Source organism: Melospiza melodia, chromosome 4 (assembly GCF_035770615.1).
Source record: "Melospiza melodia melodia isolate bMelMel2 chromosome 4, bMelMel2.pri, whole genome shotgun sequence".
Classification (NCBI taxonomy): domain Eukaryota; kingdom Metazoa; phylum Chordata; class Aves; order Passeriformes; family Passerellidae; genus Melospiza; species Melospiza melodia.
Genome location: NC_086197.1, coordinates 14,999,068 through 15,026,526, shown reverse-complemented (window position 1 = coordinate 15,026,526; position 27,459 = coordinate 14,999,068). Strand labels below are relative to the sequence as shown.

Here is a 27,459-nt window from a genome sequence, read left to right as displayed (position 1 = left end):
CTTGAGCACATTATAAACAGCACATGGCTGATGAGTCAGTGAGATGAGCATCCCAACTTGGGTTTGCAAAACTTGTTTTAGAAGAGTGGGTCAGACAGAGTGTCTTTTTCTGGCTCCTTCCAACTCTGGAAGGAAGAAAGACACTCACTGTTTAGAGGCACCTTTAGCAAAACGTGAGGGCTGGTGCTGCCCGAGTGCCCCGGGGGCTCTGTTCATTCCGTGTGCAGCTCCCCAGCCCCTCCACACGGCTTTTCTCCTGAGTTTTCCCTTGTGGCTGTGCTGCTGCAGGCGAGGTACCACCTGTGCTCTGCTGGCTGGCTGGACGGTGGCAGGGTGGGCTACCCCACCGCCTTCTCCTCCCCAAACTGCGGCTCCGGACACGTCGGCATCGTGGACTACGGGAGAAGAGTCAACCTGAGCGAAACCTGGGATGCTTTCTGCTACAGGGAGAAAGGTAAGAGGGGCCTTTGCCTCATCCCTCTGTGAAAATGAGAGCAGCAGCCCAGATTTTGGTTCCTTCCATCAGCCATAGGCTGGTAGATAACACTGCAAGAGACTCTGCCTCTTTTTTAACTTTACTTGTAAGCAGCAGGTGAGGTTTTTTTAATTTTTCAGGCACAGGGCAGCCTGAAGCTTTCTTGGAAAGGCTGTTTGCCCATATAGCTCTCTCTGTTTGTACCTTTCAGAGGTGAACTGCACCTGCAAGCCAGGCTACGTGGGGGATGGCATCTCCTGTAGTGGGAACTTGCTGCAAGTGCTGATGTCCTTCCCAACGCTGACAAACTTCCTCTCGGTAGGAACAAAGGCTGGGGTGGGAGTGGAGCAAAGCAGGCCCTGAGTGTTGTATCCAGGGTTTGCCTTGCTAGCCCACTTATAATAAATCAGGCAACCCCCTTGTCTGGGAAGAATGATGCATCTGACTCCATTGATTCAGAAGGCTAATTAATTACTTTATTATACTATATTATTCTATATTATATTACACTCCTTCTAAATTGAATCTGAACAAGAACTCAACTGAACAAAATCTCATGACTGTCTCCTGACCAACCATCAGAACACAGCTTGCAGAGATTGGTCAAGAAGAAAAAACACTCACACCAGAATCCAATTACCAAATTCCTTCAGGTAAATAATCTTCCAACATATTCCACTCGTTCAGAAATCAAAAGGAGCAGCAAATGAGATAAGAATTGTTTTAATCATTCTCTTCTCTGCTTCTCTCACATTCAGAGAATGTGAACCCACACTCACCAAGGCAGAGTGGTCTAAATCTGCACCTATCTGGTCTAAATGCAAACCAGAACTTAGTTACTACTTTTTAAATTACTTGCTCCAAAGAGGTTTCTGGGTTCTACAATTCAGCTGGAATTAAAATCCTGATGCAGCTTTAGCTTAGAGACTCCCTGCACAGCTTTTCAAGCATCACAAGAGGCACTATGCTTTGGAATTTCATTGAACTGCTACTGGTAAAAAACATAATGTTAATGTTAAGAATTCTTTTCTTGTCACTACTCAGAAAGGCACTATATGTGTTGGGCCAACAGAGACCCAGTGTCTGCAAATCAGTTTAATATGTGCTCATCAAATTAGCAGCTGGAGCTGAGTTTTGGATACAAACTTCTTTGGAAAGTCACTCCAGAGCTGCTTCATGGCTAATAACAAAATTCCTTTGTTGCCATTTGTTCCGTGTCATCTCTTCTGCTCTCCACACAGGAGTGCACGATTTCTCTCCAGTAAAGCTGGATTTTCTTTCTGCTTAGGACATCATGGCTTACTCCAACACCTCCAGGAAGGGGAGAGAGTTCCTGCAGTACCTCACAGACCTGTCAGTGCACGCCACCCTCTTTGCTCCCAACGACAGTGGGTTAAAGGAAAATGAGGTCAGGGTTTTTCTCCTTTTTTTCCTTCCTCGTTCTAATAACACTTCTTAAACAGTTATTATGGGTTTCTGCATCCCATTGAAATTTAAGCTTAGAAAAATAATCTTAGTATGATGTGACTTCTGCTTAACCCTAGAGAATTTAAACTGTGCTCACAAAAGACAAGAATTCAGTGTTTCCATTTCCCTTCCATGGTTAGGGGTGCAAGGTTATTGAGTGTTCAAGTCACTACAGAGACTTTTCCATCAGGGATTTTAGTTACCCTGCTATGAAGGAGTCTGCCTTAGATGAATGAAGTCTGTTCTGGCTCATTAGCATGGAGCACAGTTATTTGAAGGAAGCAGCATACAACTTGGTATTTCCTACAAATACATTAAAGGAATACATTTCTAACTTCATTTCTATGCTTTCCCCTTTTTATTCATTCTTTATTCCTTAAATCAAACACTGTTTCAAGCAATTCATAAGGGTTTATTCATTGGTTCACATCCTCAAGCTGTTTGGAATATCTCTGAGTCTCATCACTTCAGGTCATCCTACAGGGGAGTAAAATCCTTTGTCCTGCTGGAATCAAGGTCCTGCCACCAGAGGCCAGCAGGGACAGAATGTCCCATTGTTCCCATGCAGATTTCCCAATAACCTCTAATGCTGCAGCTTTAATAGCAGAGGGGGAAAAAGGTCACAGGCACACAGCTTGCTAGTAAATCCAAAGGATTAATGAGACCCATTAACACTCCTTGTTTTTTGTCCTCATTTTCAGACCCTTTCTGGGAGAGACATCGAGTATCATTTATCTAATGCCAATATAATGTTTTATGAGGACTTGACCAATGGAACCACCCTTCTCACTCGTCTAGGGAAAAAACTCCTCATTACAAGCACAGGGGGCCAGGAACATCAAGTCCCCACGGCTGACCAGGTACCTCTGTAATAAATTTCCCATCTTTGTGCTTTTCCTCTTCTTATCCTATACCCTGTAATCAGGTGACACACTGATCTGGAGGGAATTTTGATAAGGTCAGAGTGGGCAGCAATTAGACACTGAGTTTAGAAAGTTCTTTCCTCTCCAGAGACTGCAGGATAGCAGCTGGCAGACTGCAAATTTACCAGCTTGCAGATGGACATCTCTTACCTGGAGAAACTCAAAGGAAGCTGTTGAAGTGGCTTTCAGGAATGGAAAAATAGGGATATGGTCTTCATTTTGCCCTCCTCTCAGTTTGGTAGGATTGTGGGAGATGGCTGTGTGATAGGCAAAGAGATGAAAGCAGCAGTTTATCATTAAAAAAAAGTTGTTGGAATCTGTGAAGTTTCTTGGTAACTTTCTGGGAAAGGCAGGAGATGCCAACAGAGCCTTGCTCACAGCCAGCAAACCTGAGTGGCAAGTGGCATCCTCTGCAGTCAAAGTGGCTGCCTGGCACTCAGGAATGACTGCACTTCTAGGCAGAGCTTTGCAACTTCACAAAGATCACAAAAGTTAGAAAGAAAGAAAGGAAAAAAAAAAAAAGGCAACATGCAGGTAATGATGATGACTACTCCATGCACAGGAGAACCATGACCAGCCAGGGCTGATGTCCAGAGAGGCAGCAGAGTAACCTTCCCTGTTTTTTTCCATGTGTTCCTCTCTGGTGAACTGAGCACTCAGCAGCTGAGGTGGGGAAACCATCTTAATGTCAATTTCAGTACCAAAGAGAGAAGGGAAAAAGCTCAGCTCTCATTGCTTCTTTTCCTGGCAGATCAAGATCCGGTATGTGGACAGAAGTGCTATTGTTGAGTGGGACATAATTGCTTCCAATGGGATAATCCACATCATTTCAGAGCCTTTAAAGGCTCCATCAGAACCTGTAAGTGCATGGTGATTCAGGTTTTTGGGGTGGTGAGAGGTAACTGTCTTATTTTACCCTAAACTCATTGCTGACATTAGTATATTCCCAGTTTCCCTGACATATATGCAGGGAAACTTTTTCATCTTAAAAGGATGCTTTCAAAGAGAAGTTGAAAATAAGGTACCAGTGATACCAAAAATTTGTCTGAACAATTTCTTCCCACAGTTATAAATTTGTTTTCTGTATGTAAAATAATGGAGCTCATGCACCTAACAGAGATTTTTGAAAGCTCCATTTTAGTTTTTCCAATTTCAAGTTTTTAAGGCACCTTGTTTATTCTTGCCTTGGCATTCATTCCTACCCAAAACAATGTTTTGAAAGTAGATATATTTTGCCTGCATGAATTCCTGTAAGTTCCCCCAGTTACCCAGCTGTCTCCTTGGTCCACAAAGTTTAATGATGGGCTTGGCAGTGCTGGGGGGAACAGCTGGATTCCATCATCTATTTCCACATAAACTTTTCTGTGATTCTGTCAAAAGGCCACATTCAAATGTCTCTAGGGAACACCTAGCAGGAAACCCAAGCACAAGGACCAGAGCATATCTCAAAGGGACACTGTGTGTGCTTAGGTGCTGTAAGCTGACCAGTGCCCACTCAGAGCTCACTCATCCTCTTCCCCTTCTCCAGGCTCCTCTCCATGCCAGTACTGGGACAGGAATATTCTTTGGCATCTGTCTAGTTACTGGAATTGTGGCTCTGATTGGATATTCTTACCTCAGGTTCAGGAAGAACAACATCAGCTTCCAGCACTTCAAGGTAGGTGGCAGGTAGAAACACAAAGCTGGGCAGGGGAGGCACAAATGCACTTCTCAGATTCATAACTTTCAGTTTCTCCATACATTTGGTTAAGCTAGAAACATTCCTGGCCACTTCACACTTGAGCTGTTCAGACTGAGACTTAGAGAAAGGGGGCTCACATACTTGCCTTGGACAGGAGCTCACATTTGCCCCAGACCCCTCCACCCAAATCTGTGCTCACACAGACACTTCCAGCACCAAGGACTGGCCCAAAGCTGATTTAACTGCACCACAGCAGTGCAGAAGCCCTTGCCTGCCCAGAAACTCACCCTTAGGGAAGTGAGAACTACAACCACTGAAAGGGCACCTGCTCTCCTCCTCCATTACTATCAATTGTGTTGTTCTGGAGGTTGGAACATTTCATAGGAAAAAGGCCAGATCCAACAGACAAACAAACTGAAATGCCTGTAGGATTGAAAAGTGCAGGTTTTTATACTGATGCACTTTCATGCTTGATTTCTCTTAACTAATTTTGTTAGCAACAGACAGATGAAAAACCAGTCAGCAACAACTAAGCTAGAGAGATGAGGGATGAGGAAAAAAATGTTACAAACATACAAGAACATACCTGAAAGAAAGTCTACCTAGAAGCAAAGTCCATTCCTGTCCTAGTCCCTGCAGGTAACGTGAATCATCTTGTAGAAACAAAACCCAGTAGCCAAGAGCCAGGGGAAAAACTTAGATTTTTAAACAGTTTCAAAGAGAGCCCTCAGGACTAACCAAGTACTTTTTACCCCAGGCACCATTTCATGGCCCCACTTCCTCTCCCATTTTTTGCTGAGGCTTAAAAATAAGAAGGGAGAGGAAAAAAGATATCAATTTAAAGTGACCTGAGATAAGGCAACAACCAAAACCACAGTTCATGCCCAGAGACAGATTTAGACAATAAAGCCAGTTAAATCACAACAATGCACCAGCTGGTAGAGAGGCTCAAGTGCCCCACTTAATGCACTGGGGGAAGAGGATGAAATTTAAGCAAGTTTGTGTGCTTTTGTCTAGTCCAAAGATGACACTGACACAACACCACTGGACAAGCCACAGCCTTCAAATATCACCAACCCTTCATATGAAAGTTCTTCAACACTGACCTCACCAGAACCTACTTATGATCTTTTCTCAGTAAGTATTCATTTTCATTTGAGATTGAGACACTACTAATGTAATGGTAAGAGGGAATGACTTTATAAAAGAGAAATGTCTAGGTGGAACAGAAAAATAAATTCAAGAAACCAGCATTTGAGTTTCTGTCTTCCCTGTCTCCCCCCTGTTTGAAATTGGGTTGCATCACCTGTAGTAAAATTGAAGCTGTGGTCAAAAGCTGCATCTCAAGGCCATCTTCAAAGATAGCTGAATTAAACTGGACTTCACATGACACTGGATGACAGTGACACATCCATAAAAACTTAAAAAGCCTTCTAATTTTGTCTTCATGTCAGCTTGCTACAAATGCAGCTGAGAGCCATGCTAGCACTCCAAAGAATCTGAAACCCAGCAGGGAGGGGGCTGGGAATTCAGGGAAGGAAGGATTGCACCCTCATGTATGTGCAGAGTCTAAAATCAAAATACACCATTTTGCATTCAATAAAAGGACTTGTTTGGTGAGAAATGTCAGGTGCCAACTCTGCCATCTATATGGACAAATTTGCCAAAATGTTACTTTTGTTTCTAAATGCAGTGTTCAAGTCTGATTTTCTTTTTATTCTATTTTTTAGGATTCAGATGACCAACAGCTTGTGATGAGTGGTCCTTCTGATCAGAATTAGAAATTGAATTTGGCATTAGTCATCTAATAAACATGTTTTTATTTACACTTACTGTGAAAAAAAAAGAGCACCTACGTTACAGGGAATAAAATCTTGTTAGAAATTAAAACCCAAATGAGCACATTTTTAAGATGCCTTCTATATAGCTCACAGAAATACCAATTTTGGAAGTGTTGGCTGAATCTGAGCAGTGCCAACTATGAGTGCCAAAAGCAAAACTGAGTCTCAACTAACCTACCCAGAAGCAGACACCTTTCTGGGAAAAGCAGCTGATTTTCACTCACCTGCTTTTTAACTGCTTTTCTTTTCCTTTACAGACTTTAAAATGGCCACAAAGCACACAGGGCTGCTAACTTGGCAAATATCCTAAATTTTCTAGTACTGCAGGCCTGAGCTTTCATTTTGGCTCAGTTACAATTAGAACAGGCAAGTGTGAAACAGAACATGTGGTAAACTTCTATTTTTAAACTGAGGGGATATTTTTGGCTGGTATACTTTCCTGTTAGATAGTCAGCAGCAGGAAACACAGCCATCCTGACTATCCCCCTTGCCTCCTCCAGCTTCTCTGTCTTTGCTCAACCTTGGCTTGGTGTTTGCTTTACATATCACCTCACTGTCCAAAGGGAAGCAGTAATTGAGGCAGCTTCAGTAAGAAATGCAGATGATGACTAGTTGGAACAGGAAAATAAATTCAAAAAACCAGTATTTGAGTTTCTGGATTTCTTCTCTCCCCCCTACTTGGAATTGGCTTGCCTCACCTGAGGTAAAATTGAAGCTGTGGTCAAAAGCTGGATCTCAAGACCAACTTCAAAGACAGCTGAATTAAACTGGACTTCAAATGACACTGGATGACAGTGAATATGTCCCAATGAACATCCCCTTTCCATGCAATGTCTACATTCAGTTCTTCAGGCCTGAAAGTTCTTCACACATTGTGTTTTTACCAAGCACAGCAGCAACAGCTGCCACTGTCACCACACACCATAAGAGGTGGATCAAACTTGAGTTTGATTCAGTGTCACCTCCTTCCATCAAAATATTTAATATCATAATGAGAACATGAAAAAAACAACACAAAACAGCAAGAAAAGAAAGGTTTTCTTTCTGGCAGCACTAACATTCTCCCAGTCTTTGGGGGCAGGAGGGAAGCTCAGGGAGAAATTCCCTCAGAAGAAGGCAGGGGGCAAATCCAGTGTTGTTGATGCAGCTATTAAGCACAAGGAAGGAAATATAACATGTAAACACAAATTCATCTGTATGAAACAAATATACAGTCAATTTCCTCAACTTCCCCCTCCATCCCCCTACACAAGCCTGATAGTTTTCCCAGACTAGAAAATCTGGAACCCAAACACACTTAAACACACACATCTAGGAGAGTTTTCCCCACAGAATTCTGCAATTGATACAACTCATGTTCTTTCCTTCTCCCTAGTCAATCAAAATATTAAGGCTCACAGAGACCAGAAGATAAAGTCCAAGCATTTATTTTTTGTAATAATCATTAAATATTTTTATCACCAAAAAAATAAAAGCTCCACAACTCATTAATCTCTTTTTTACTGACAGGTTATTCAGCTCTGTGTTTCTGATAGACCAGAACAAAAACATTTTCTTGCTTTGGTGTTCAAATTAACCATATTCCCAAAATTAGTACAGAAACATTGCCCATTAAACATGCCTAAAAATCTCTTTGAAATCAGTAGCATAAGGTTAAATTGAGCAATGCAGAGAGTGTCAAGGTGAAATAATTAAAAAAAATGCAAGACGTTTTTAAAAGTTACAAAGCAGCACTTTAGCACTGAAAAATAAATAATACATTTGAATATTCTCACTTAAATTTATATTATTTATAGTTGGGTTATTTTAAAGAAACATAACCCTTCAATAATTAACTTTTTTCATGCAACATTGTTTATTTCAACAAGTCATGCAATATAAACAATATTTTACTTCAGCTGGCTGTTGCAACATAGCGTGGTAGAGGAGTTTGATTTCTAACTTAAGAGAAAGGAAGGGTGAGAGAAGAAAATCTTGAAACAAAACATGCATTATGTGTATAATATAACCATCCAAGCCAATTAAACTGTTCCTGCCTAACAGGATGAATGTACAGTGGTTTGGGTGGGTCTTTTTTTTTTTAGAGTTTGCATTGAAATCTCTGGAGCATGAGGTGCTCCACACACATAACACCAAGTTCAGCTGAAGCTGAGTATTAGGATAAAGAACTGACGGCAAATCAGGATATTTCCATCTTCATATTTCATTATCAAGTTATCCTAAAAATTTCTTGCACAGCCCCACCAAGTCAGCTCCTGATGAGGTGCAGTCAAACTAACTTCCTGCAACATGTTACCTTTTTATTCCAGCAAAACCATCAGGACAGTCAGATCAACTTACTCATTTCAAGTATATTCATCTGTTTAAACATAGGGGTTTATAAATCACACACTTCTGTCAAGTTTGAAATAGGAGTATAGGAAAATCATAAAATCTAAACCACCTCTGAGAACTTCATACTGATTTCAAGCATACAGGAAAACTACTTACAAAATTGTGCAGGCTAAATTACAGTACATTCTTTACTTTGCAAACATGCTTTTAAAAACATGAAATATACTGTATATGAAATTCAATCCAGGTACTTGCACATACAGACAGGTTAAAAAACAAACAAACAAACCAAGCCAGAAAACTTTTGGTCAACAAAAGTTTGTTTGCCTGCAATCATGATAGAAAGCAAGTGATATCCCAAAATGAATACCAAATGCTATATGTTTTGTTAATCACATGCTTTTAAGAACCAAGCCTTTAATAACTAAAATTTGAAATTATTAATTATATTATGCCTTCTAAAGTGGCTGGGTGGGAAGCACCACTTTAAAAGCAAAGATTTCCTTTGGATTTAGAGAAAGGAAAAAATTCTTATTTAAAAACAACTATATAGCAGTTCTATAAAGTGCCTCTTTGAGGAAATACATCAACAGATGTTTTCCTTGTGCAAAATAGACATTTTTCAGCTCAAATCTTTGAAACACATATGCTACCCAGAGTTTGTGTTCATGCATTACCTTCAAAATCAGTAATTCAATAAAACTTCTAATCTATACCAAAACTATTTTTCTTTATTCAAAATGTGTACCACTCCTAATTTAGCTTTTAGGGCTTGAGCTAAAACCATGTCATCAGAAAACTCTGGGTTTCTCATTTCTTAATTCTTCCTCTAAGTTCTTTTCCCGTTGTGCGTGTTTACTTTTGACTCTAGAAGTCCATTATGAAGGCTATGTGAAATACATTCTCTCCTAGGGAACAGCAAAGCCACATTGCATACCACTGGAATAAGACACTGTTTAAAATCTTTAAAAGCAGCATTTAGGATCAAACTAAAGCCTGATAGAGAGATCTGTCCGCACTTTGAAATGCAAAACCTCTTGAAACTACTATTATTGGAGAGTGGATATTGAAGTGTTCTGAAACTCAAAAAAAAAAAGTACCTAAAAGTTAAGAGAAGGAAGCTGAAGCAGCCCAAGCTACTGCAAGTTTCCATTTTAGGCTCAGGTCCACCTGCAGCCAAGCACAGACATGGCAAGAACAGAAACTGCACAGACAGGAGAGAGCCCAGGAGCCTGAGCCCAGTGCAGCAGAGCCAGGGCACTCCAGCCCTGGGCCCCTCACAGGTAAGGCTCTGTCTGTAGCAGCAAGGAAAGGTAAAAAGTGTGACCATCCCTCTCAGCCTCACCCTAAGCTGGTTACTAACCTGCATCACTGAATAACTAACACTGCATTGAAGCTCTCCCATGCCACAATTCACTGCAGGCTCCAGCTGGAGTGCTGAAAAGGGGCAGAAGAGAGTCCTGGTATTTCTTGGTAAACCACAAGGCTGCAGATCTAAGTTTTCAATGAACAATCTAAAACAACCACCTCAGAACAACAGCAGTCCTCTCCCTCCTTGGCTACCACTAGTTTGGCAGTCCATCATCTCTTCTATGTGTAAGAGGAGTTTTCACATGTCTGAGCAGGAGAGGAGAAAACCAAAGCTTATGAGAATAAGTATGAAATACATATAAACCAAGGTACCAGATTTAAGTGGCTTAAATAAAATTCAGGTACATTCAAGAAAACCAACAGATATTTGTCCATTTTAGAGAAGAGCCACCAAGAGTTTATTTGATCTGAACTGTCTCTTGTAGGAAAGGTATTCTGAAAGTACCAGTGCACAGCTGGTCTGACCAGCCAGGAAGTTCATGCTGCAAAGGAGTCCTTCTTGGATAAAAGGTGTAATCAGGTTCATAGTTCAAGAGACAGCTCAGTGATGCCATGTAGATATCTGCAAACCTAGAGAGACGTCTCAGGAAGTAAGTTGGATTCTCATCAGTTCTGAATATGCTCCCAAAGTGTGAATTGAAGAAGTTTCTGTTCATCTCCCTGTCCCCCAGAAAGAGAAAACAAAGACAGAGAAGTGAACAGACCTGCACACATCTCTTCACCAGCTGGCAGCCATAACCTGAAGCAAGCAGATCCTAAAACCTGTTCTATGCATTATTCTCTTGCCACTGTTCTTCAAAACAATAAAATGTGCCACAGAAGTTTTTCACCTCTTGCACATATACAACCCAGGTCTAGAAATCATAGTTGCGAAGTTTCACACATCTCCCACTAGAGATAAGTTGCTTCTGACATCAGAAACATGACATCTCAAGCCTTCTTTTCTAGGAATTGTAAAAGATTTCTGCCTTTATCTAAATATTAATGGCATTGAATGTTCCAGAGGTAAAAGACTTCTTAAGAAAAGGCAAAGATTTGGTTAATACACACAAAAAGCTTAAAGACATCCTGGAATTAAGTTCTGGGCATTAGTCACTGCCAAGTATCATTTCCATTTCATTTATTCCCACATTTTTGAAGAAGGCTGCTGGTGGTACAGCTGGCCTTGAAAACTATGCACTTCACACCCCCTGCATTTAGGGATTTCTCCTTCATAATAATAGATTATTAGGAGTTCTAGCCTTATTACCTAACTTTGTGATAAATCCCTGCTAATTTTAAGCTAGAGCAGAGCTCAGTTTCTACGTATTCTAAGATGTATTATGAATAATCTGCAGAAATCATGTAAAAATCCTGGTATAGTGACCTAAGCCTTGGAAAAGAAATACAGTTTTTATTTGTGCAGAAGCTGTGTAATCAACAGTGACAGCTGAACACAGAGAGGAACAGAAGAATCAAAGTGAGAGGGAAAGGGATTTTAGGGGATGTTACCTTTTCACACAGAAAAGTTACACCTGTTCTAAAGACAGGGAACAGGCAAAAGGGTCCATATGTACAAAGTGTAGGAAAGGAGAAGAGTTGCAGAAGAGACAGGCAGAATATTCCTTCAAAATTATTTTATAATATGTGTAACTGCCAGAGACTATAAATCAGGGATGGAAAGAAATTGCTGTGGAAGATATTGCATAGAACCCTTGGCTACCAAAGCATACTGCAAATTCTTCATCCTCTGTGTCTTACCTCATTTCCTTTCTTTCCTTCTTCCATTCTTCTAAAATCATTTGGGAATCAGGATCACGGTGAACCTGAAATGTAAAGTATAGATAACCTGTAACTAAAGATAACTCTATAAATAAACTTTTCTATTAATAAACCCTTATCAGCCAACAGGACATGAGAAATAATTCAGAAATCAGTATCCAGAACTTATCCAGGTGAATTTTAAACAGCCAAAGTCAGGAATTGATCCAGGCTGACCAATGGAGAAAGAGGACAAGATGTTGTGAAAGCTCCTATTAACTAACCACACAAATAATTACATTTATTTCCAGTCCAACTCTTCAGGGAGACTGAAAGCATTTGCAAACATCAATGTCCAGCATTTAGAAACTTGGCTGGATCCCTCTGGCTCTCCCAGAGCTGATTACACACACACACAGAGCACAAACCTGCATGTGTTCCAATAATCCTGTCAAGGTTTGCAGCCAGGTCATGGTTTGAATGTACTTCTCTGTGTTCATGATTTTAATCTCCGATCGTAACTCTGGAATAATCGCTCCAGTGCGCCAGCCGTGCTTCAGGGTCAAGTCCTGTTTACCAGCAATTACAAAATACAGATATTAGTCTTAAGAAGAACTACTTAAAAAAAAAAGGATCTGACTACTATTTATCCCAAAGCAGCACCAATTTAATTGTTTTTTATGTACAAACAGAAGTATGAAACAGTGGGACTTAACTGTGCCAATGGACAATAGAATTTAATTTCAGATTAAGCATCAAATCCTACATTTTTGAAGGGAGAGAGATGAAAAACACACAAGTACTTGCAAATAAACACTAATTCATTAGGTTTAAAACAAACAGCAGGAAATGCCTCTGCAGATGAGAGCTCTGCTGCTGCCAGCAGTACCTGGAGGAAGTGTGTGCTGGGTTTGTGCTGGTTATCCTCACACCCAGCTGACAGCAGGCTACAACCAGGAGCCCCAGCTACTCAAGCTGCTCCTGACAGGTACAACACAAGGCAGCTGCCACCTGTGCTCTCCTCTCCACTGTGGCAGAGTGGAGCAGACCAATGTTACTGTTCTTTTTAAAAGCAGATTGAGGAAAAAATTTTAACATCTGCTGCTGTTGAAACATCTTACAAAAGTTTGGAGTGGAAAAGTCACATCCAGGCATTCAAAAGGAATCAATCACAAAAGAGCCCAGTGGTGCTCACTTACCCTAAGGTAACAATTAACAGAGCATTTGTTCATAAGGTGACAAAAAAAAAAAAAAAAAAGCCTGGAGGGGGGGGATACAAATCAGAGCAAGATCTTGGGGAGAACATTCATAATTAGTGACAGGAAGATTGACTCCTGCATTCAAAACAGAAGTTCATTCAGCTGTCATCCAAGTCAGGCATATCCTGTACATTTGGATATCTGTGTTTACTCTCTAGTACATCTGACATAATCAGTATCTGGATCAGGAATACAACCTCACACGTTCCTGACCACAGTTAGTAAACAACTTAAATGCTACAAGTCAGGTGGAAAATATGGTTGGCATTTTACAGCAACAAGGTTACTTGCTGGAAAAAAAATAAAGGCAATATGGCTTAACAACCAAATTTTGTTGTATTTTAAAATATCAAATGAAAGTGTGCTACATTGAAAAACTGCAGAGGAAGAGAGGAAACTAACAGAAAGCCTCTGTTAGTTTTTTCTCTGGTTTTGGGAAAGCAAACTACTTACTGCCAAGTCACTGTATATGTGGTCACCAAAGTAGAGAACCTTAGAGCCCCTCCAGCCAGTAAGCTTCAAAAATTCATACAAGTTACCCTGCAGAAATAATGACATGGACATTGTAGAAGCATGTGACTTGCACCCTCACAAGCATGAAAAAGGAACTTAGTACAACACTAAAAATATTTCACAGCACAAATCTTGTCCTCAGTTTATACACACTATGAATCCCAAATTTTACAGGTGATTTCAGTGATAGCAACACTTCAAGAGACAATGACATACAATACCAACCATGAATCTGTACAACTTCAGACATTAAATAACTCTTAAAGAATGCATCTGCATTTTAGAAACCTTTATATCCAAAGAAGCTTGAGATTCTAGGAAATAGGTACGAAATTTCAACATAGAGAGTCTGTTGAAAGCATACCTGTTTGTAAATCTGGCCTTTCTGCAGCTTGTGAATCTTGTCCCAGAGCAAGACTCCCCTTTCAGTCACCTTCCGAAATGGTCTAGAATAGACATGCAATTGTTAATTGCTGTAGGAATCCTGACACTTCTTAGGCAATTAAAGCATTAGCACTAAAAATATTCCTCTCTCAAAAGGAAAAAAAGAATCTCTAGCATCTGAATTTTGTAAGAGAAAATGCAAAACTCCAAAACTTCCACTTTAACTAGTGAAAAGCAATGTAACTTTCCAGTATACTTATGACATTTATAAACAAATTTTGAGAACAACTGCTGAGAAGTAAGGCAGGGACCCCAGGCAGAAGGGAAGAAACAGCATGAGTTGTCTGCAACTAAGGAGGAGAGAACACAAAAAAATAGATGTGTATAGATGTGTAAAACTCTTGCCCAATCCCTCAGTTTGCACACCTGGACAACTGCAGATGAGAGAGCACAGGACTGGGGCCAAGACATATAGCAAAAATCTTTTTTAAATTAAATGCAAAAAGTAAAGGGAAAATAATCCCATCTCCCTCTATCTCACTTTCAAATCATAAGCACACATAGAGGAACAGGTCTTTTTCAAGGGCATACACATTAGAGATGTGTTTACTTAATCATAACTAGTCCAAATATTCCAGTCTGTCAGCCAGCCAGATGTCTTTTAAATATCATGTGTGAAGGAAAAAAAACCAAACCCAGAAGCAATGGAAGACATTTCCAGATAAGGGTCTGATTTGAAAGGCATCAAGACTTCTCAGGCTTATAAGGAAAGAAGCACACTTCACCAATATGCAAATAAGTTAAAAATGCTCTAAGTCATTTCAGTACACCTGTGACAGCTCCTACAACTTTCTTAGGCAAAAAAGTGTAAATATTTAGACTTCAGCATTGGGTGTTTCTGCATTTTGTAATGACTTTACCCAGGATCTCATCAAATATGATTTCATTTTACATTGCAGCCAAAGGAAAATATTTCCTAACACACTCTATAGCCTTATATGGAAGAGCTGCTTGAACCATTCTTTACTGACCAAACACCCACCTTCGCTTATCATTGAAAAAGTTTGGTTTTTCAGCCTGGACAATGACCACATCAAAGAGATCCCTCCAGTCCTTGCCAACGATGAACTTCATGCCTTTGTCCCTAAAAAGAACAGAGGAATATTAACAATTAACTGTAGCAAAGTGCAGTTGCCTGTGCAATAGAATGAATTATACTGGAGAACCTCATCTTCCCCATCCTTTACAAAAGGATAATTAAACAGCAAACAACTGCTCACGTACACAAAGCTGCTGGGACTGTTTGTGATGAGAAACATCTTCTTGCCATGATCAGCCAGCTTTGCTAACACTGCACGAGTTTGTTCAGCATAGCAGATGTATTTCTCTGTGAGGATTGGGGAAAACACAGCATTAATTGAGAAAACTCTTGTGAAAAACTCTGTATGCATTCAACCAAGAGCTCAGAACACAAGGTTATACTTAAAACACACCTTTGACAAGTGGGAATAAGCCTTTCAAACTTTAAAAATTTAGAATTTGTAACCTTTAAATATGGAAGACAGAAAACTCATATACTATCAGTAAAAAAAGCTTTAATAGATTATACCATCAGTACTTACCAATATCTGCTTCAATTGCTCTGTACATTATTCCTTTGATATGAACATCCCTGATTGAATCCTGAGAGGAAAGCAATGAGCAGTAAAGAAATTCATCATTTCAAGTGTTCACCAAATAGCAATAGTAATTTGTCTTTAAAACAACTCATTTCCCAACACTTACAATTTTACAGAAATGCCATGTAATGTTCAATATAATTATATATATGTGTATGTGTGTGTATATATATATATATATACATATATATATATGATGTCACCACTAGACAAAGACTAAGCTTCTCTTCTGAGAAATAAACTTCATAATTTTGTGAAGTACAAAATTATATAGCAGAGAGGCTCTTTTACATAACTGTGAAAGGGTGAAGTGAAAGCCCTCTGCAGAAGCAGAGTCATCACAGATTTCCAATGACCTTTGGAGCAGAACACATTCCTTTCCCCTTACTAAAAAAAAAAAAAAATTGTACATCTGACAGATTTTAGATTACAATCACTCACAAATGCCCTGATTATTTACATAAGAAATTTATGAACAGATGAAAGAAGTTAAATGTTAGAGCAAAGTATTTATAAGGCATTCTGGAGGCATTTAACAGCTCTCCTGAGCCAGCTCTGCACCAGACAGCTTTGTTCAGAACAGCAGTACTTCCATTTTGCTGCTTACTCAGGGTACAGCCTCAAAATCCTCAAAAAATACCACTAGAGGGTTTCCAAAATGCTTGCAATGCTGAATAGCACAGAAATTTCTCTACATGCCTCAGAGGAACCACAAGAATTGTCCTTCTCTATGTTACATAACCATGACATGAGATTATCTCCTCTGCAGGACACATGCTGAGGAATCAGGAGGGTCAAATTACCCTAGACTAGTACTAGAGCTTATCTGGAAGAGGAAGAGAGGTAAATAGGGAAAAGAAATAGTTCAAAAGTATGAGATAGCAAATGATTGTACATTAGCCAAAATGAAAGCTCCAAACTGGAATTCCCTATAGCCTCTTACATTCCCTATAACCTAGTAATTCCCTGACGGTGAGAAAAAAAGATATGTTCAACAACAATCAAAAGAACTTCTATCACCTTACAAGATCTTCACTTTGCCCTATTCACCCCTCAAACACACAAAATCAGTAGAAGTCCTAGAATGTCAGCTTTCAAACTATTTTCAGTTTATTCTTTTCCAAACTCTACCTTAATTTTACTTATATTTTAATGGCTGTATATCCATAATTACTCCATACAAAACCTGAAGTGAGGTATTTCACTGAGGCTAGCACAACAGGTGAAAGCTTCCTGAAGTGCTCACAAAGACACAAATATACAAGTTCATCCAAATCTTCAAAGCTTGACATCTACCTTGACATCTTTGTACAGATGAACAGGTTCATAGTCTATGTTGTTTTTCAGGAAATACTCATTCACACAAGAAAGGAGTGTCATTTCTGGCAAGGAAAATATATCCATGAATTGCTTCATTGTATTTCCTTGGGAGCTCTACAGTGATAAGAAGAAGAGGAAAGAAAAAACAAAGTCAGGCATTTCCCAGATTAGAACACTTTCATTTGTTCAGTCTAAACACTTCAGCTTAGTAGCAGATATTCAGCTTTTGCCATCCCACTTCACATGGCTAAAGACTGTTTTTTAACTAAGACCTTCAATAAAGGTATCTCCAATAAAAGTGTTGTGATTAATTCTTCAAATAAATCCAAATCATTACTCTTAAGAGTGGTATTTTAATTCATAAAAACAAGACAGTGCTCAGCTAAAAGCCAAGAGAAGGCCTTCACTAGAAGTCTGCACTTCTGCAAAGGCATCCCACTGGGAATGCCAGAGTAATATTCACAACTGCTGCAGAAACTGGATTCAGGGATTCTAATTTCAACTCCTTAAAATAAGAACAAGTACTTGTACATACAAGAACATTAAATGTTCCACATCACAAAGGAGGGCTTTTCATGTCAACATGAAATTAACATCTGGACACTAAACGGGGTGAAATAAACTTGGCTTTTTAGCAAAAAGTCAGCTTCACCCTTCATTTGGGAAAGGGGACGCAACCCATCAGAGGAAAAAATCAACTTTATTGGCAAAGTTTAGGATTTAACATGGAAGTTTCATCTTTCACTACTTATCTTTTGTCAAATCCTCTTTGACTCTGCCAGGTTGCATGCAGGAGTTGCCTCCATACATTTACTTGCTGCTGTACCAGCTAAGCCATCAGACCACCAGGAAAAAGTGAAGTACATGAACCAGATATGGTTCATTTGCCAGCCTTTATCAGAATCTGTGCACAACACTGAGCAAGTCACTTGATTTTTTTGTGTTCCACCACTCTGTCTGTATGACTTGGTAAGGGAACAGTCAGAGAAAAAAATACAGCAAGCAAGACAGAGAAAAGTAATTTGTCACTTTAGATGGCAAACTTGACATATAGCACTGTCAATCACATATTGCGAAAATATAACTGCTACTTATATAATGAGAACAAAATTTAAACACCACCACCCTCTGCCAAAAAACCCTCACCCAATTTAAAGACCCATTTGAGGTTTTACCTTTCCATAAAAGTCACTCATTTGCTCTAAAGGGACATGGGAACCATCATACATTGCAATGACTTCTTCATCGGGGACAACACTGAGGCCTCTGGAAAAAAAAAAAAAAAACACTAGCTTTAGTTCCAAAGTCAGATTAAAATTTTCAAGTAATCATCAAACCCTGACAGATTAACACTTAGATCTGGATCTTATTAAAAGCCTAATAACATCACAGGAACATTTTTGTTTTTAAGTTAAAACAGCACCTTTCCTTACCAAACAAGTAACATTTTAACAGGCTCATGCACACAAAACACATTCCAATTTTAAGTCCTTTCTACTTTCTTATGGGAAAAGAGCTTATAAGTGTCCATTAAGGCTATGCCTCAAGGGGATTTTTAAGAAGTGATTAGAACTTCCAGTTTCTTAACACAAAGTAATTCCTCACGCTGCCTTTAATTTTATACAGCATTGATGAAATGATAGTGCTTAAATCAGATTATTCTGCAGCATGACCTTGAAGATTTAAGGAAGTGAAAAATACACACAACCTTTAACTAAATAAGAATTTCTTTTTAAATGTATGAACAGTTTAGTTTCCCAAAATTTAAAACTACTTGAAGGATGGTTGACAATTAAAACATTCAAATAAAACAACAAATGGGGAAGAAGGGGATAGCATTTCCCTAGAGTTTATCAACAATTAAGAGAGTACAGGCTTGAGTTTGGTTTTGAATGTTTACAGCATCAAGCATCTTGCACTAAAGCATCTAAAAGACTGCAGCAGGCAGGCAAACATCCTCACCAGAGGCCACAGAAGTGTTGCTATTTTACTCAGGATTAAAAAAACCCACTAATGCAAACCAGATCAGCTGGACTCCTTCTTCCAAACCTACTTAATGATGTTTGGCAGCCTTGTAAAACAGACAATTATTTAAATGGCTCCCTTTCTTGGTCTGACCAAGAAGAGTTGCCAGCATTAAAATAAAAATAAATTAATTCACAAGCTTAGTGCTTTCAGTGCTTAGAGTCCACACCAGCCTTGCAGTGGAAAGGCATGATACATGACCTTCCTCAGGGCTCCTGTGGTGGCAGAATCCTACATTAACCAGCTCTTTCACTGCAGTTCTGTCTCCACACACCAACTGGGACACAACTCTGAGCTGCTGCTGACAGAACTCCAGCATCCAAGTCATTCTTGTGCACCAACAGGGCAGATAATACTTGGGGTTTGTAACATATAGAGTTCAGCATCACCCCCTCCACAGCAGCAAGCACAAAGAAATGCAACCAAAATATAAACCAGATACCAGAATTGAAGAGGTACCTTCTGGTCTGCAGACAGCTATGCCAAGTGCTATTTGAATACTGCTAGAGAAAACACTTGTGCATCAGCAGCTACTTAAGCACAAATCAACAGAGGACACAGTGAAAGCCACAGTGGAGAGATGGCTGCCTAGGCAGAGCTGTAGATGACTTTTACCACAAGTCTCACACTCCTGACACAGCTCACAGTGCAGCTGTATAACTACAGATCATGCTGACATCAGCTCTCATGGCCCTCAGCCTCCTTCCTCCTCCCCTCATGCCTGTAGAGGTGTTTGAGGAAACAGCATGAAGGGTTGATGCAAACCATCACTTCCAGGTCACATCCCCTTCTGGACCCAAATTTGGGTGTTCTGTCCTCATGGTGGGTGGGTGAACACAACTAAGGGTGCAACAGGATAAACCTGGCTAAAAGTCTTTTTGTCCAATGACTTTAAGAAGGGTGGCCTGGCTTCTTGTCTCATTTAAAGTCTGGTACCAAGTGTGGTGCAAGTTTGATTCGGTTGATGTGTCCAAACTTAAAAGCTCTATGCAAACACAGCAGGACCTCTCAACTGTCTCCACAACCACACCAAAGTCACCCTATCAGGTACCCTGTGATAATTATTTACATAGAAAGCAAGAGCAGAGAAGTCATCAGGGTATTTTTAGATGTCTTTCAGCACAATTTAACAGCCGGAAACAAAGTGAGTCAGCACTATGTGACCAACCAGCTTGCCAATTCTGCCAGGGCTGATCTGGGCAATCAGCTGGGCTGGGGCAGGCACTGGATGTGTACACATCTGTGTGTACACACAGAGATGCAAAGAAAACCCCTTCCAGCAAGGCCACAATGCTCATTCATGGCTGTGGGCATCAGGGCACAGGTCCTGGTAAGAATCCAAGCTGTGCACTAATAAATGGGGTTAAACCAAACAAAAAGTAAAAGCACACATTGTTATTAGAAAGAAAAAATAACTTCACTCACCTGTAAACTGTTCCCAGCTGAATGTAATGAAAAGCATCGATCTTCATTAATAATGCCTTGCAAGTAAAAAGAAAAAAGAAAATAATTTTTATCACTTCAACTATATGACATGAAATTAAAAAAGTCAAAGCAATTTTATCTACAACCTTTCTGCCTCAAGAACACCTGAGCACTCTCCTTGCAACTTCCTTCATAGCTTCTAAAATACTTTTATCAATGACTTTTACCTAGTTTTGTCCTCTTGCATCCTAAGCTCTTTCCCCACCCACCATAAGGACAAAATGCCCCAAACATCTTCTACTTAAGGGCCATTTAAAAAAATATATTATTATTATTATTGATGATGTTAATAATAACAGTAATAACAATAATAGTAATAATAAAGAATAAGGATTGCTATTAAAGAGAAAAACATGAATCCTTACACGTCAATGCAGAATGAAAAGTTGAAAGGCTTAAAAGCTCTCTATTTTTTTGGCTATGTTCTCAGCACTACATAACTCATCACAAAGTTATCTGTACATACCCGGTGCACATCATAGTGAAGCCCTCTGATGGCAAAATTGGGATCATAATCATATTTTCTTATTTCTGCAGGATACTAAGAAAAGAGAGCAATGATTTGATTTTAAAACAATAATGAAAACAATAAAAAGTGTTTCTGAAGAATTTTAAAAGTCCAAGTTTTCTATGCTTCTCATTTGCTGTAATCATTTAGGAGAATTTTTCATAGGCTGGCGAGATTTGCCGGAACATATGCCTGCAAGACAAGTCAAACATTTTTCCAAAATCCAAGGTCATTGTTTTAAATATAAGGTCATCCCGGCATCTAAAGTTGGACATCGAGGTAGTCTATAGTGATTACCTTTGAACATTAGCTGCTTGTTCAAAAAGTTAATTTAATATATTATTAATACATTCTTCATACATTTAAAAAAATAATTTTAGAGATGTGCATTAACTGAATGTCTGTCATGCACTCTTCCCTCAGGTTCTTTATATATAGTGTAGGTAGCTCACACCATTATATGGTGTGAGCTTTAATCTAACATTTTTCAGTACAAGCACATTATCAGACAACTGTAATTTTGTCCTGCTTAAACACAGGTTGCCACAAAAAGAAATGTCAGGGGCATGTCTTGGCCTAAGGGCTTTGTTCACTTGTTTTTAAAGGGTGAAATACTTCAGTAGTTTCAACAAGGCCTGAGAAAACTATAATTTATTTGATTAATACACTGAAAGGTAATCCTTCATTCTCCTCCCCCAGGTTACAGCAGCCTTAGAACCTGACATTGTTTTTCACCCTCTCTACAACAGTCTCCATACATATATGGATAATTTGCAAGCCTTCAGGGGGAAAAGTGCATTAGGCAGCTTCAACAGAGCCTCTAGCTACTTTATGAGAAATAAACTGTCATTTCCCCCGAAGTTCTTAACGTGCAGCTAATCTGTAGGTTGCATTTGTACTGAATACAGGCATCTATAGTTAAAGAAAACAGTCCTGTCACCCCTACACTAATACTTCCAGAAAGCGTGGGGCAGGCTACTGATCTGAATGAAAAACAGCACCAAAAGCCTACAGACAGCTTGGAGGAGGCACAGGTTTGGTGAGGGAACATGAAGAAGAGACTCCCATGCACTGCACATGCCCAAAGCAACCACACCAAGCATGTACAATGAAATTGATTTCTGACTTTATCAAATTTCTGCATGCTTGACTTGCTACTTTAATTTATTCTACAACAAAGTTGTCTTTTCAGACACATGCCAGCACATATGAGCTTAGCCTGGCATATAAATCAAGGCTTCCTTGCAAACCAAACAAAGAAATTATAGGAATGGTACTGTTTGCTTACCCCACTTTTGGTAGGGACAAATATGACTGGACTGAAGCAGTCCTGATAAAAAGGCACAAGGCCTGTGCATCAGGAAAGAAATGCACCCAGGAACAAGAGCTTGCATAGAACACCTGCTGCCACCTCTGTGATTAGCATTAAATTGATGTTTATTCTGTTGGGCAACTCCTTGCTTCCTACACTGCCTTTTGCAATTTTTCCTGTATTATCTCCCATTGCCATGAGCAAAATTGGCCATCTTTTGGGTTGACTGTGACAGTCATAATGGATACTTTTTCTAATGGTAAAGGCAAAAAAATATATTAACAGTATAAGCAGATAAATTCCAAAAGAAGATGATTCCAATAACCTGTCTCAAACTTCTCATCACCTTTGTTTAGTAGAACTCAGGAGATTTAACCAAGACAAACTGTAAAGCTGTTGCTACCCAAATCCATTCAAATAATAAAGGCAGAACACCATTAGAATTTTTGTCTACAAGAATTAATCTCGACTCCTCCAGTAACATGGGTTTTTCCCATGAACCATGTAGCTTTAATAAAGTATATTTACACACCCCACAGAAATTGCTATCAAACACATGCCAAAATTGCAGGGGGATAAAGCTGTGTGTGCTTGTAACACCCATGAAGTTTTGTTTGCTCCTCCAAGGATATTTATAGGTGTTTATAAATAGCTCCTAACCTTTAGATTCAAATACGAAAGTGGAATAACACCACGCATTCAGATTTAGGTTGCATAAAAATACACAAGCAGCTTCATTAACATACTCCATGGACTTTCTGTCTTCGCTTTAAACTGTAGGACTTGCAGGAAAGGAATTTTGCTTCTTTTAGTCCACAGATTTTTTTCAGTCTTTATACCAGGAATACCTTTGTTTTCCCCAGCCTGCCATCTCCTTCTCCACTTCCTAACACATGGGAGCTTTTCCCATCCCCAAACTAAACCAGAAGCAGCTCCAAACTGCCTGGATGTCAAGTGGTCACTGCTTGGAGAGGCAGGAGGGCAGTGCTCTGTCCTGAACACTTCCCTGTATCCAGGCTCTGGTCACTGCACAGCCTGCCCCTCCAGCCAAGGCAGCCGAAATGCCAGGTACACACAGAGCCCTCAGTGCAATCAAGGCCCTGCTGTGAAGTCCAGCTAAAAATATCACAGGGAAATTAATCACTGCACTCACAGCAAGGGATCAAACACAGCAATGGGAACTTTTAAGGTTCTTATTTATTAATGTGACTCCAATAAATGATAATCAGGAAGAAACAACCAATCGCACACCCACATGAAAAGATAAGACAAATATAACTGTATTCCTTAACAGACTGTTCTCTGCTCAGAACTGCAGCTGAGACTAAAACAGGGCTTCTGTTGTGAATATGGAGCTGTTGTACAAAATGTGCTATAAGGGAGACAAGCTAGGACTGAGGCATGAAAAGATGATTCATGCCTCTCACTCAAAAATCATTTATTATACCCTTTATTCATAAGTGTATTGTTATTCCATTAATTTCACTTACCCGGTGCTCGTTAATAAGAAGATCTCGAGCAGCGTTGAATATGAGCGTGTGCAGATGTTTAGAATAAAAGACCAAGGTGTAGTCATAATCAAACCCATAAATTTCAATGTCTGACAGGCTCATTTCATTGTTTGAAAAAATAGCATCTGGGTTCAGCATGTTGCTCATAATTGAAGGAACCAACTCTGTGAACAGGGAAGAAGAAAAAAAGTTATACCAGCCTTGTACCTTTATTTAAATAAAGACATAGAAATCTATTAGCAATTTCTAAATATAGATAAATAATGAAAACTGTCAAACTAATTGACACTAAACAACTAGTTGTAAACAATATGATGCTATTAAACACGCTGTCCCTAACCTGTCTTGGAGATCTATAGGTTTTATTCCAAGTAAGCTTTTCTCTGCAGTCCAAGTTTGAAGAGAAGATGCATTTTGGCATCTTGCTTATCAGAGAACACCAGGCATTAATTTTTTGCTAACTCCATTACCACATTTATTATTGTTTTTGAACGTGAATTTGGAGTTGAAGAATATTATATTATCATTACTACTAGTCTAGGAGCCTTGTCTTCTGCTCCCATTACTTGGTCCACCTCCTGCCCCTGAAGCAGAACTGACATTGTTCTAATTTGATATTGCTTTAATTTTTGCTTCACCATTTCAAGGTTATCATATAAATCAATTTCAGCTCACATGAATAAACTATATGTGACTGTGTACATAACAACTATTACATTCACATTGTTATGCTTATTAACCTCCTAGAGAATCAGAAAACCAAACATATTCTGCTTATTTTCTACATAAACACAGTGTTTGTGCAAACACTTCCATTTTAAGGGTATGTTTCTGTTGATATTTGATTGGAAAAGTATACTGACTGAGAATTAAAACCATGATATCATAAGTAACTTTAGGACCAACACCAATGTCAGTACTAAACACTGAAAGTATTTATATTTCTTGTTTACAAAATTTGAAAGAGCAACATTAGGAGGTTAAACACTACTCTCCTGGCAGCATAAAACATGTTTTCCTTCCTTATATACTGTCTTTATACTCCAGACTTCCCTACCAGCAGTAAAAAATGGGGAACATTAATCTTAAATCAGGGCTTGGAAAGGCAAGTTTAAAGGGAATGTCCTTTGTTTGGTTACTTTCCATATAGGTTTAAATGGAATTGACCCAGCTTCTCTCCAAATCCTCAGCTCTGAGGCCAGATCCCTACAAGCTCCACCACTGAAAACATCTCAACAACACAGGTACTTCAGATGCAGACACCCAGGTCTTTTAATTTTTAAGAGAGGGAAAGAATCAAATTCACTGAGTTTAACTCCAAACTTCAAATACAGCCCAGCAATCAAATCAAATACAATGTGACATGCTACAATTAAGGCAAATATTCCTACTATACTCCTATTCCTCTGTAGAGAGGGCCATGAAGCATTCAATTAACTTGAAGTCATTAGCACAGTTTTTAATCAACTTCCAAAATCTACACCCGTCTCTGTATTATAAAGTATTTTTTCAAATGTCAATTGTGCAGCTTGGTGAGTCAACACTTGTTTTAAAAATAAAGATATTTATGGAGCTATATATAGATAAAAAGATACTTAAGCTGCAAACTAGCCTGACTGGTGGCTGTCTGAAAACAGGCAGTATGAACAGTTGGCAGCTATTAGACATTCTGGCCAGCCGACAGCATCACAAATCCTATAAACCTTGGGTCAAAAAATCAGGAGAGCCTTCTAGCTTTGTCACCTCAACACCGTAACTGAAATATCATATACTTGAAGCTATTGGGTGACTTAGCTGTAATATAATAGCCTGAAATATTCTAGAAGCAGTTGCCTCATCTTTTGCCAGCCCACACCCACTGACCAACTTATTTTCTCACAATGTTATCCTATCTCAGCTCCTAAGTATTATTTGGGTGTGGTTTAGAACAAAAGAAAGTTAATTCCAAAAACAGGAAAAGAAAAAATAGATTCAAAATAAAACACACTTCCCCTCTTCCTATCCCTTATCTCACCCTCCAAAGCCCACAGATCTCTCATGATCGCTAGCATGGCTTTTAATTTCACTTCTGAAATGCTGGCGCTATTCTGCATTAACAAATGCTTCGCTTGCACCCAGTGCTGTGAACTCCCAGCTCACATTCAAGACTCTTAAATGCAGGAAAACACAATAATTTCTTTCTCTATAGGCAAAATATGCAAGCTAAAGCATTATCCATCGCCACTACAAGACACGCTCTTCCCCATGTCATTATGGAATACACTCTGCCTCTTTTTCTTTCAGCTCGCAGAAAACACCACATTTCCAAGCAAGCATTATCTTGCTAATTCTCTTCCCATCGGAGAAAGGGCAGAAGTGAGCATTTTGCTTGCTTTTTCCTTTAGCTTTTTGGCTGGCTGGGTTTAGACCAGGGCTTCCCAGGGTCATGTATGTACTGCGAGCATTTTATAATGCCTCGCAAAGCGCTTTGATGGAACCGTATGCAAAATTAAAAGGGTCACCCAAAACTTCACAGTATTTTAACTTTTTGGATAAGCAGTCTATTCCAGAATAGTTACGCTGTGTATATATATAACAGCCACCAATAAGATGATCAACTCCTCGATTTTCTTTCTACATTTGCTTTTCTACACTCAACACACCTCCAAAACCTGCCAATTTGCCTGGTCCAAAGGCGCTCCGAGAGCCGCGGCCCCGCACCGGCGATAGCGTGAGGGGCTCCGCGCTCCCTCCGACGGGAGGATGAAGGGACTGCCACCCCCACAGCCCATGTCCCTGGTGTCCGGCCCCAGAACCGACCGAGGGAGGCTCTCCCCGCTCTACCGCCCCGGCCCTGGGCACACCAGGGCAGCCGGAGCCGCTCCTCGGCCCCCTGACCCTTCCCGCTCCCGCACAGGCTTCGCCCTTGCTCCGCTCCCAGCCGCCACCACGGCTCCGCTCCGGCCCGCTGAGGGGGCGCCGCTCACCCTTGGTGACCCTCTTGGCCTCCTTGTAGCGCGACCACAGGTAGCTCTTCATGTCGGGCGACGGCTGCTGCTGCTGCTGCGGGGCCACCGTGCAGAGCGGAGCGGCGCCCGCGGCGGGCAGGACGCGGCCCCGCCGCCCGCCCGCGCCCGCCCTGCCCGCCGCCAGCAGCGCCCGCGCCGCCACCGCTGCCATGCTCCGCGCTCAGCCCCGCCGAGCCGCTCCACCGCCGCCGCCGGCTGAAGTCACTTCCTTGGGCCCCGCCCCGGGCCGGGAGGCGGGACCGGGCCCGCAGGTAGCGGCGGGAGGCCGGGCTTGGCCGGGCTACGGCGCCCTGAAGCGGTGCCTGAGGAGCGGAGCGCTGCCGGTGCGGCCCCGCGGGCTCAGCCGGTGTGGCCGGGCCCCGGCGCCCTGAAACGGTGCCTGAGGAGGGAGCGCAGGCGGTGCGGCCCCGCGGGCTCTGCCGTTGTGGCCGGGCCGTGCGTGTCCCATCTGCCGTCCCGAGGAGGGAAAGCAGCGTCCTGCCATCCACCGGCATGGGCAGCGTTTAATGTGCGCTGCTGAGCCAGGCCAAGGGGAGCTGCAAACCCTGACCTCACGGCTCTGCTGCTCCTCAGGGCTCTGGTGCCCTCGGAGCTGCCTGGGATTCTTTCACCGCATCAACAGC

General features: G+C 40.6%; 2 protein-coding genes across 2 annotated transcripts in view; one reads left to right on the top strand and one right to left on the bottom strand.

The window, feature by feature from the left end:
- Positions 1–7,768, top strand: part of STAB2 (stabilin 2) — an 82,833-nt gene extending 75,065 nt beyond the window's left edge. The window contains exons 60-67 of the mRNA XM_063153983.1: positions 289–454; positions 687–793; positions 1,764–1,883; positions 2,644–2,802; positions 3,617–3,724; positions 4,394–4,522; positions 5,564–5,683; positions 6,277–7,768. Of these exons, the coding sequence (XP_063010053.1) occupies positions 289–454; positions 687–793; positions 1,764–1,883; positions 2,644–2,802; positions 3,617–3,724; positions 4,394–4,522; positions 5,564–5,683; positions 6,277–6,327 (960 nt within the window). The 3' untranslated portion in view covers positions 6,328–7,768. The remainder of the gene's footprint in view (positions 1–288; positions 455–686; positions 794–1,763; positions 1,884–2,643; positions 2,803–3,616; positions 3,725–4,393; positions 4,523–5,563; positions 5,684–6,276) is intronic.
- A 30-nt stretch (positions 7,769–7,798) lies between these two features.
- NT5DC3 (5'-nucleotidase domain containing 3) lies at positions 7,799–26,987 on the bottom strand. Its single transcript, XM_063153982.1, has 14 exons — positions 26,795–26,987; positions 23,808–23,992; positions 20,964–21,038; positions 20,438–20,493; positions 18,163–18,253; positions 16,964–17,101; positions 15,611–15,671; positions 15,273–15,375; positions 15,031–15,132; positions 13,969–14,050; positions 13,545–13,631; positions 12,261–12,401; positions 11,833–11,897; positions 7,799–10,752 (listed from the first exon to the last, which is right to left on the bottom strand). The coding sequence occupies exons 1-14, from the start codon at positions 26,985–26,987 to the stop codon at positions 10,491–10,493; spliced, it is 1,641 nt and encodes a 546-aa protein (XP_063010052.1). The 3' UTR covers positions 7,799–10,490.
- Between the last annotated feature and the right edge of the window lie 472 nt (positions 26,988–27,459).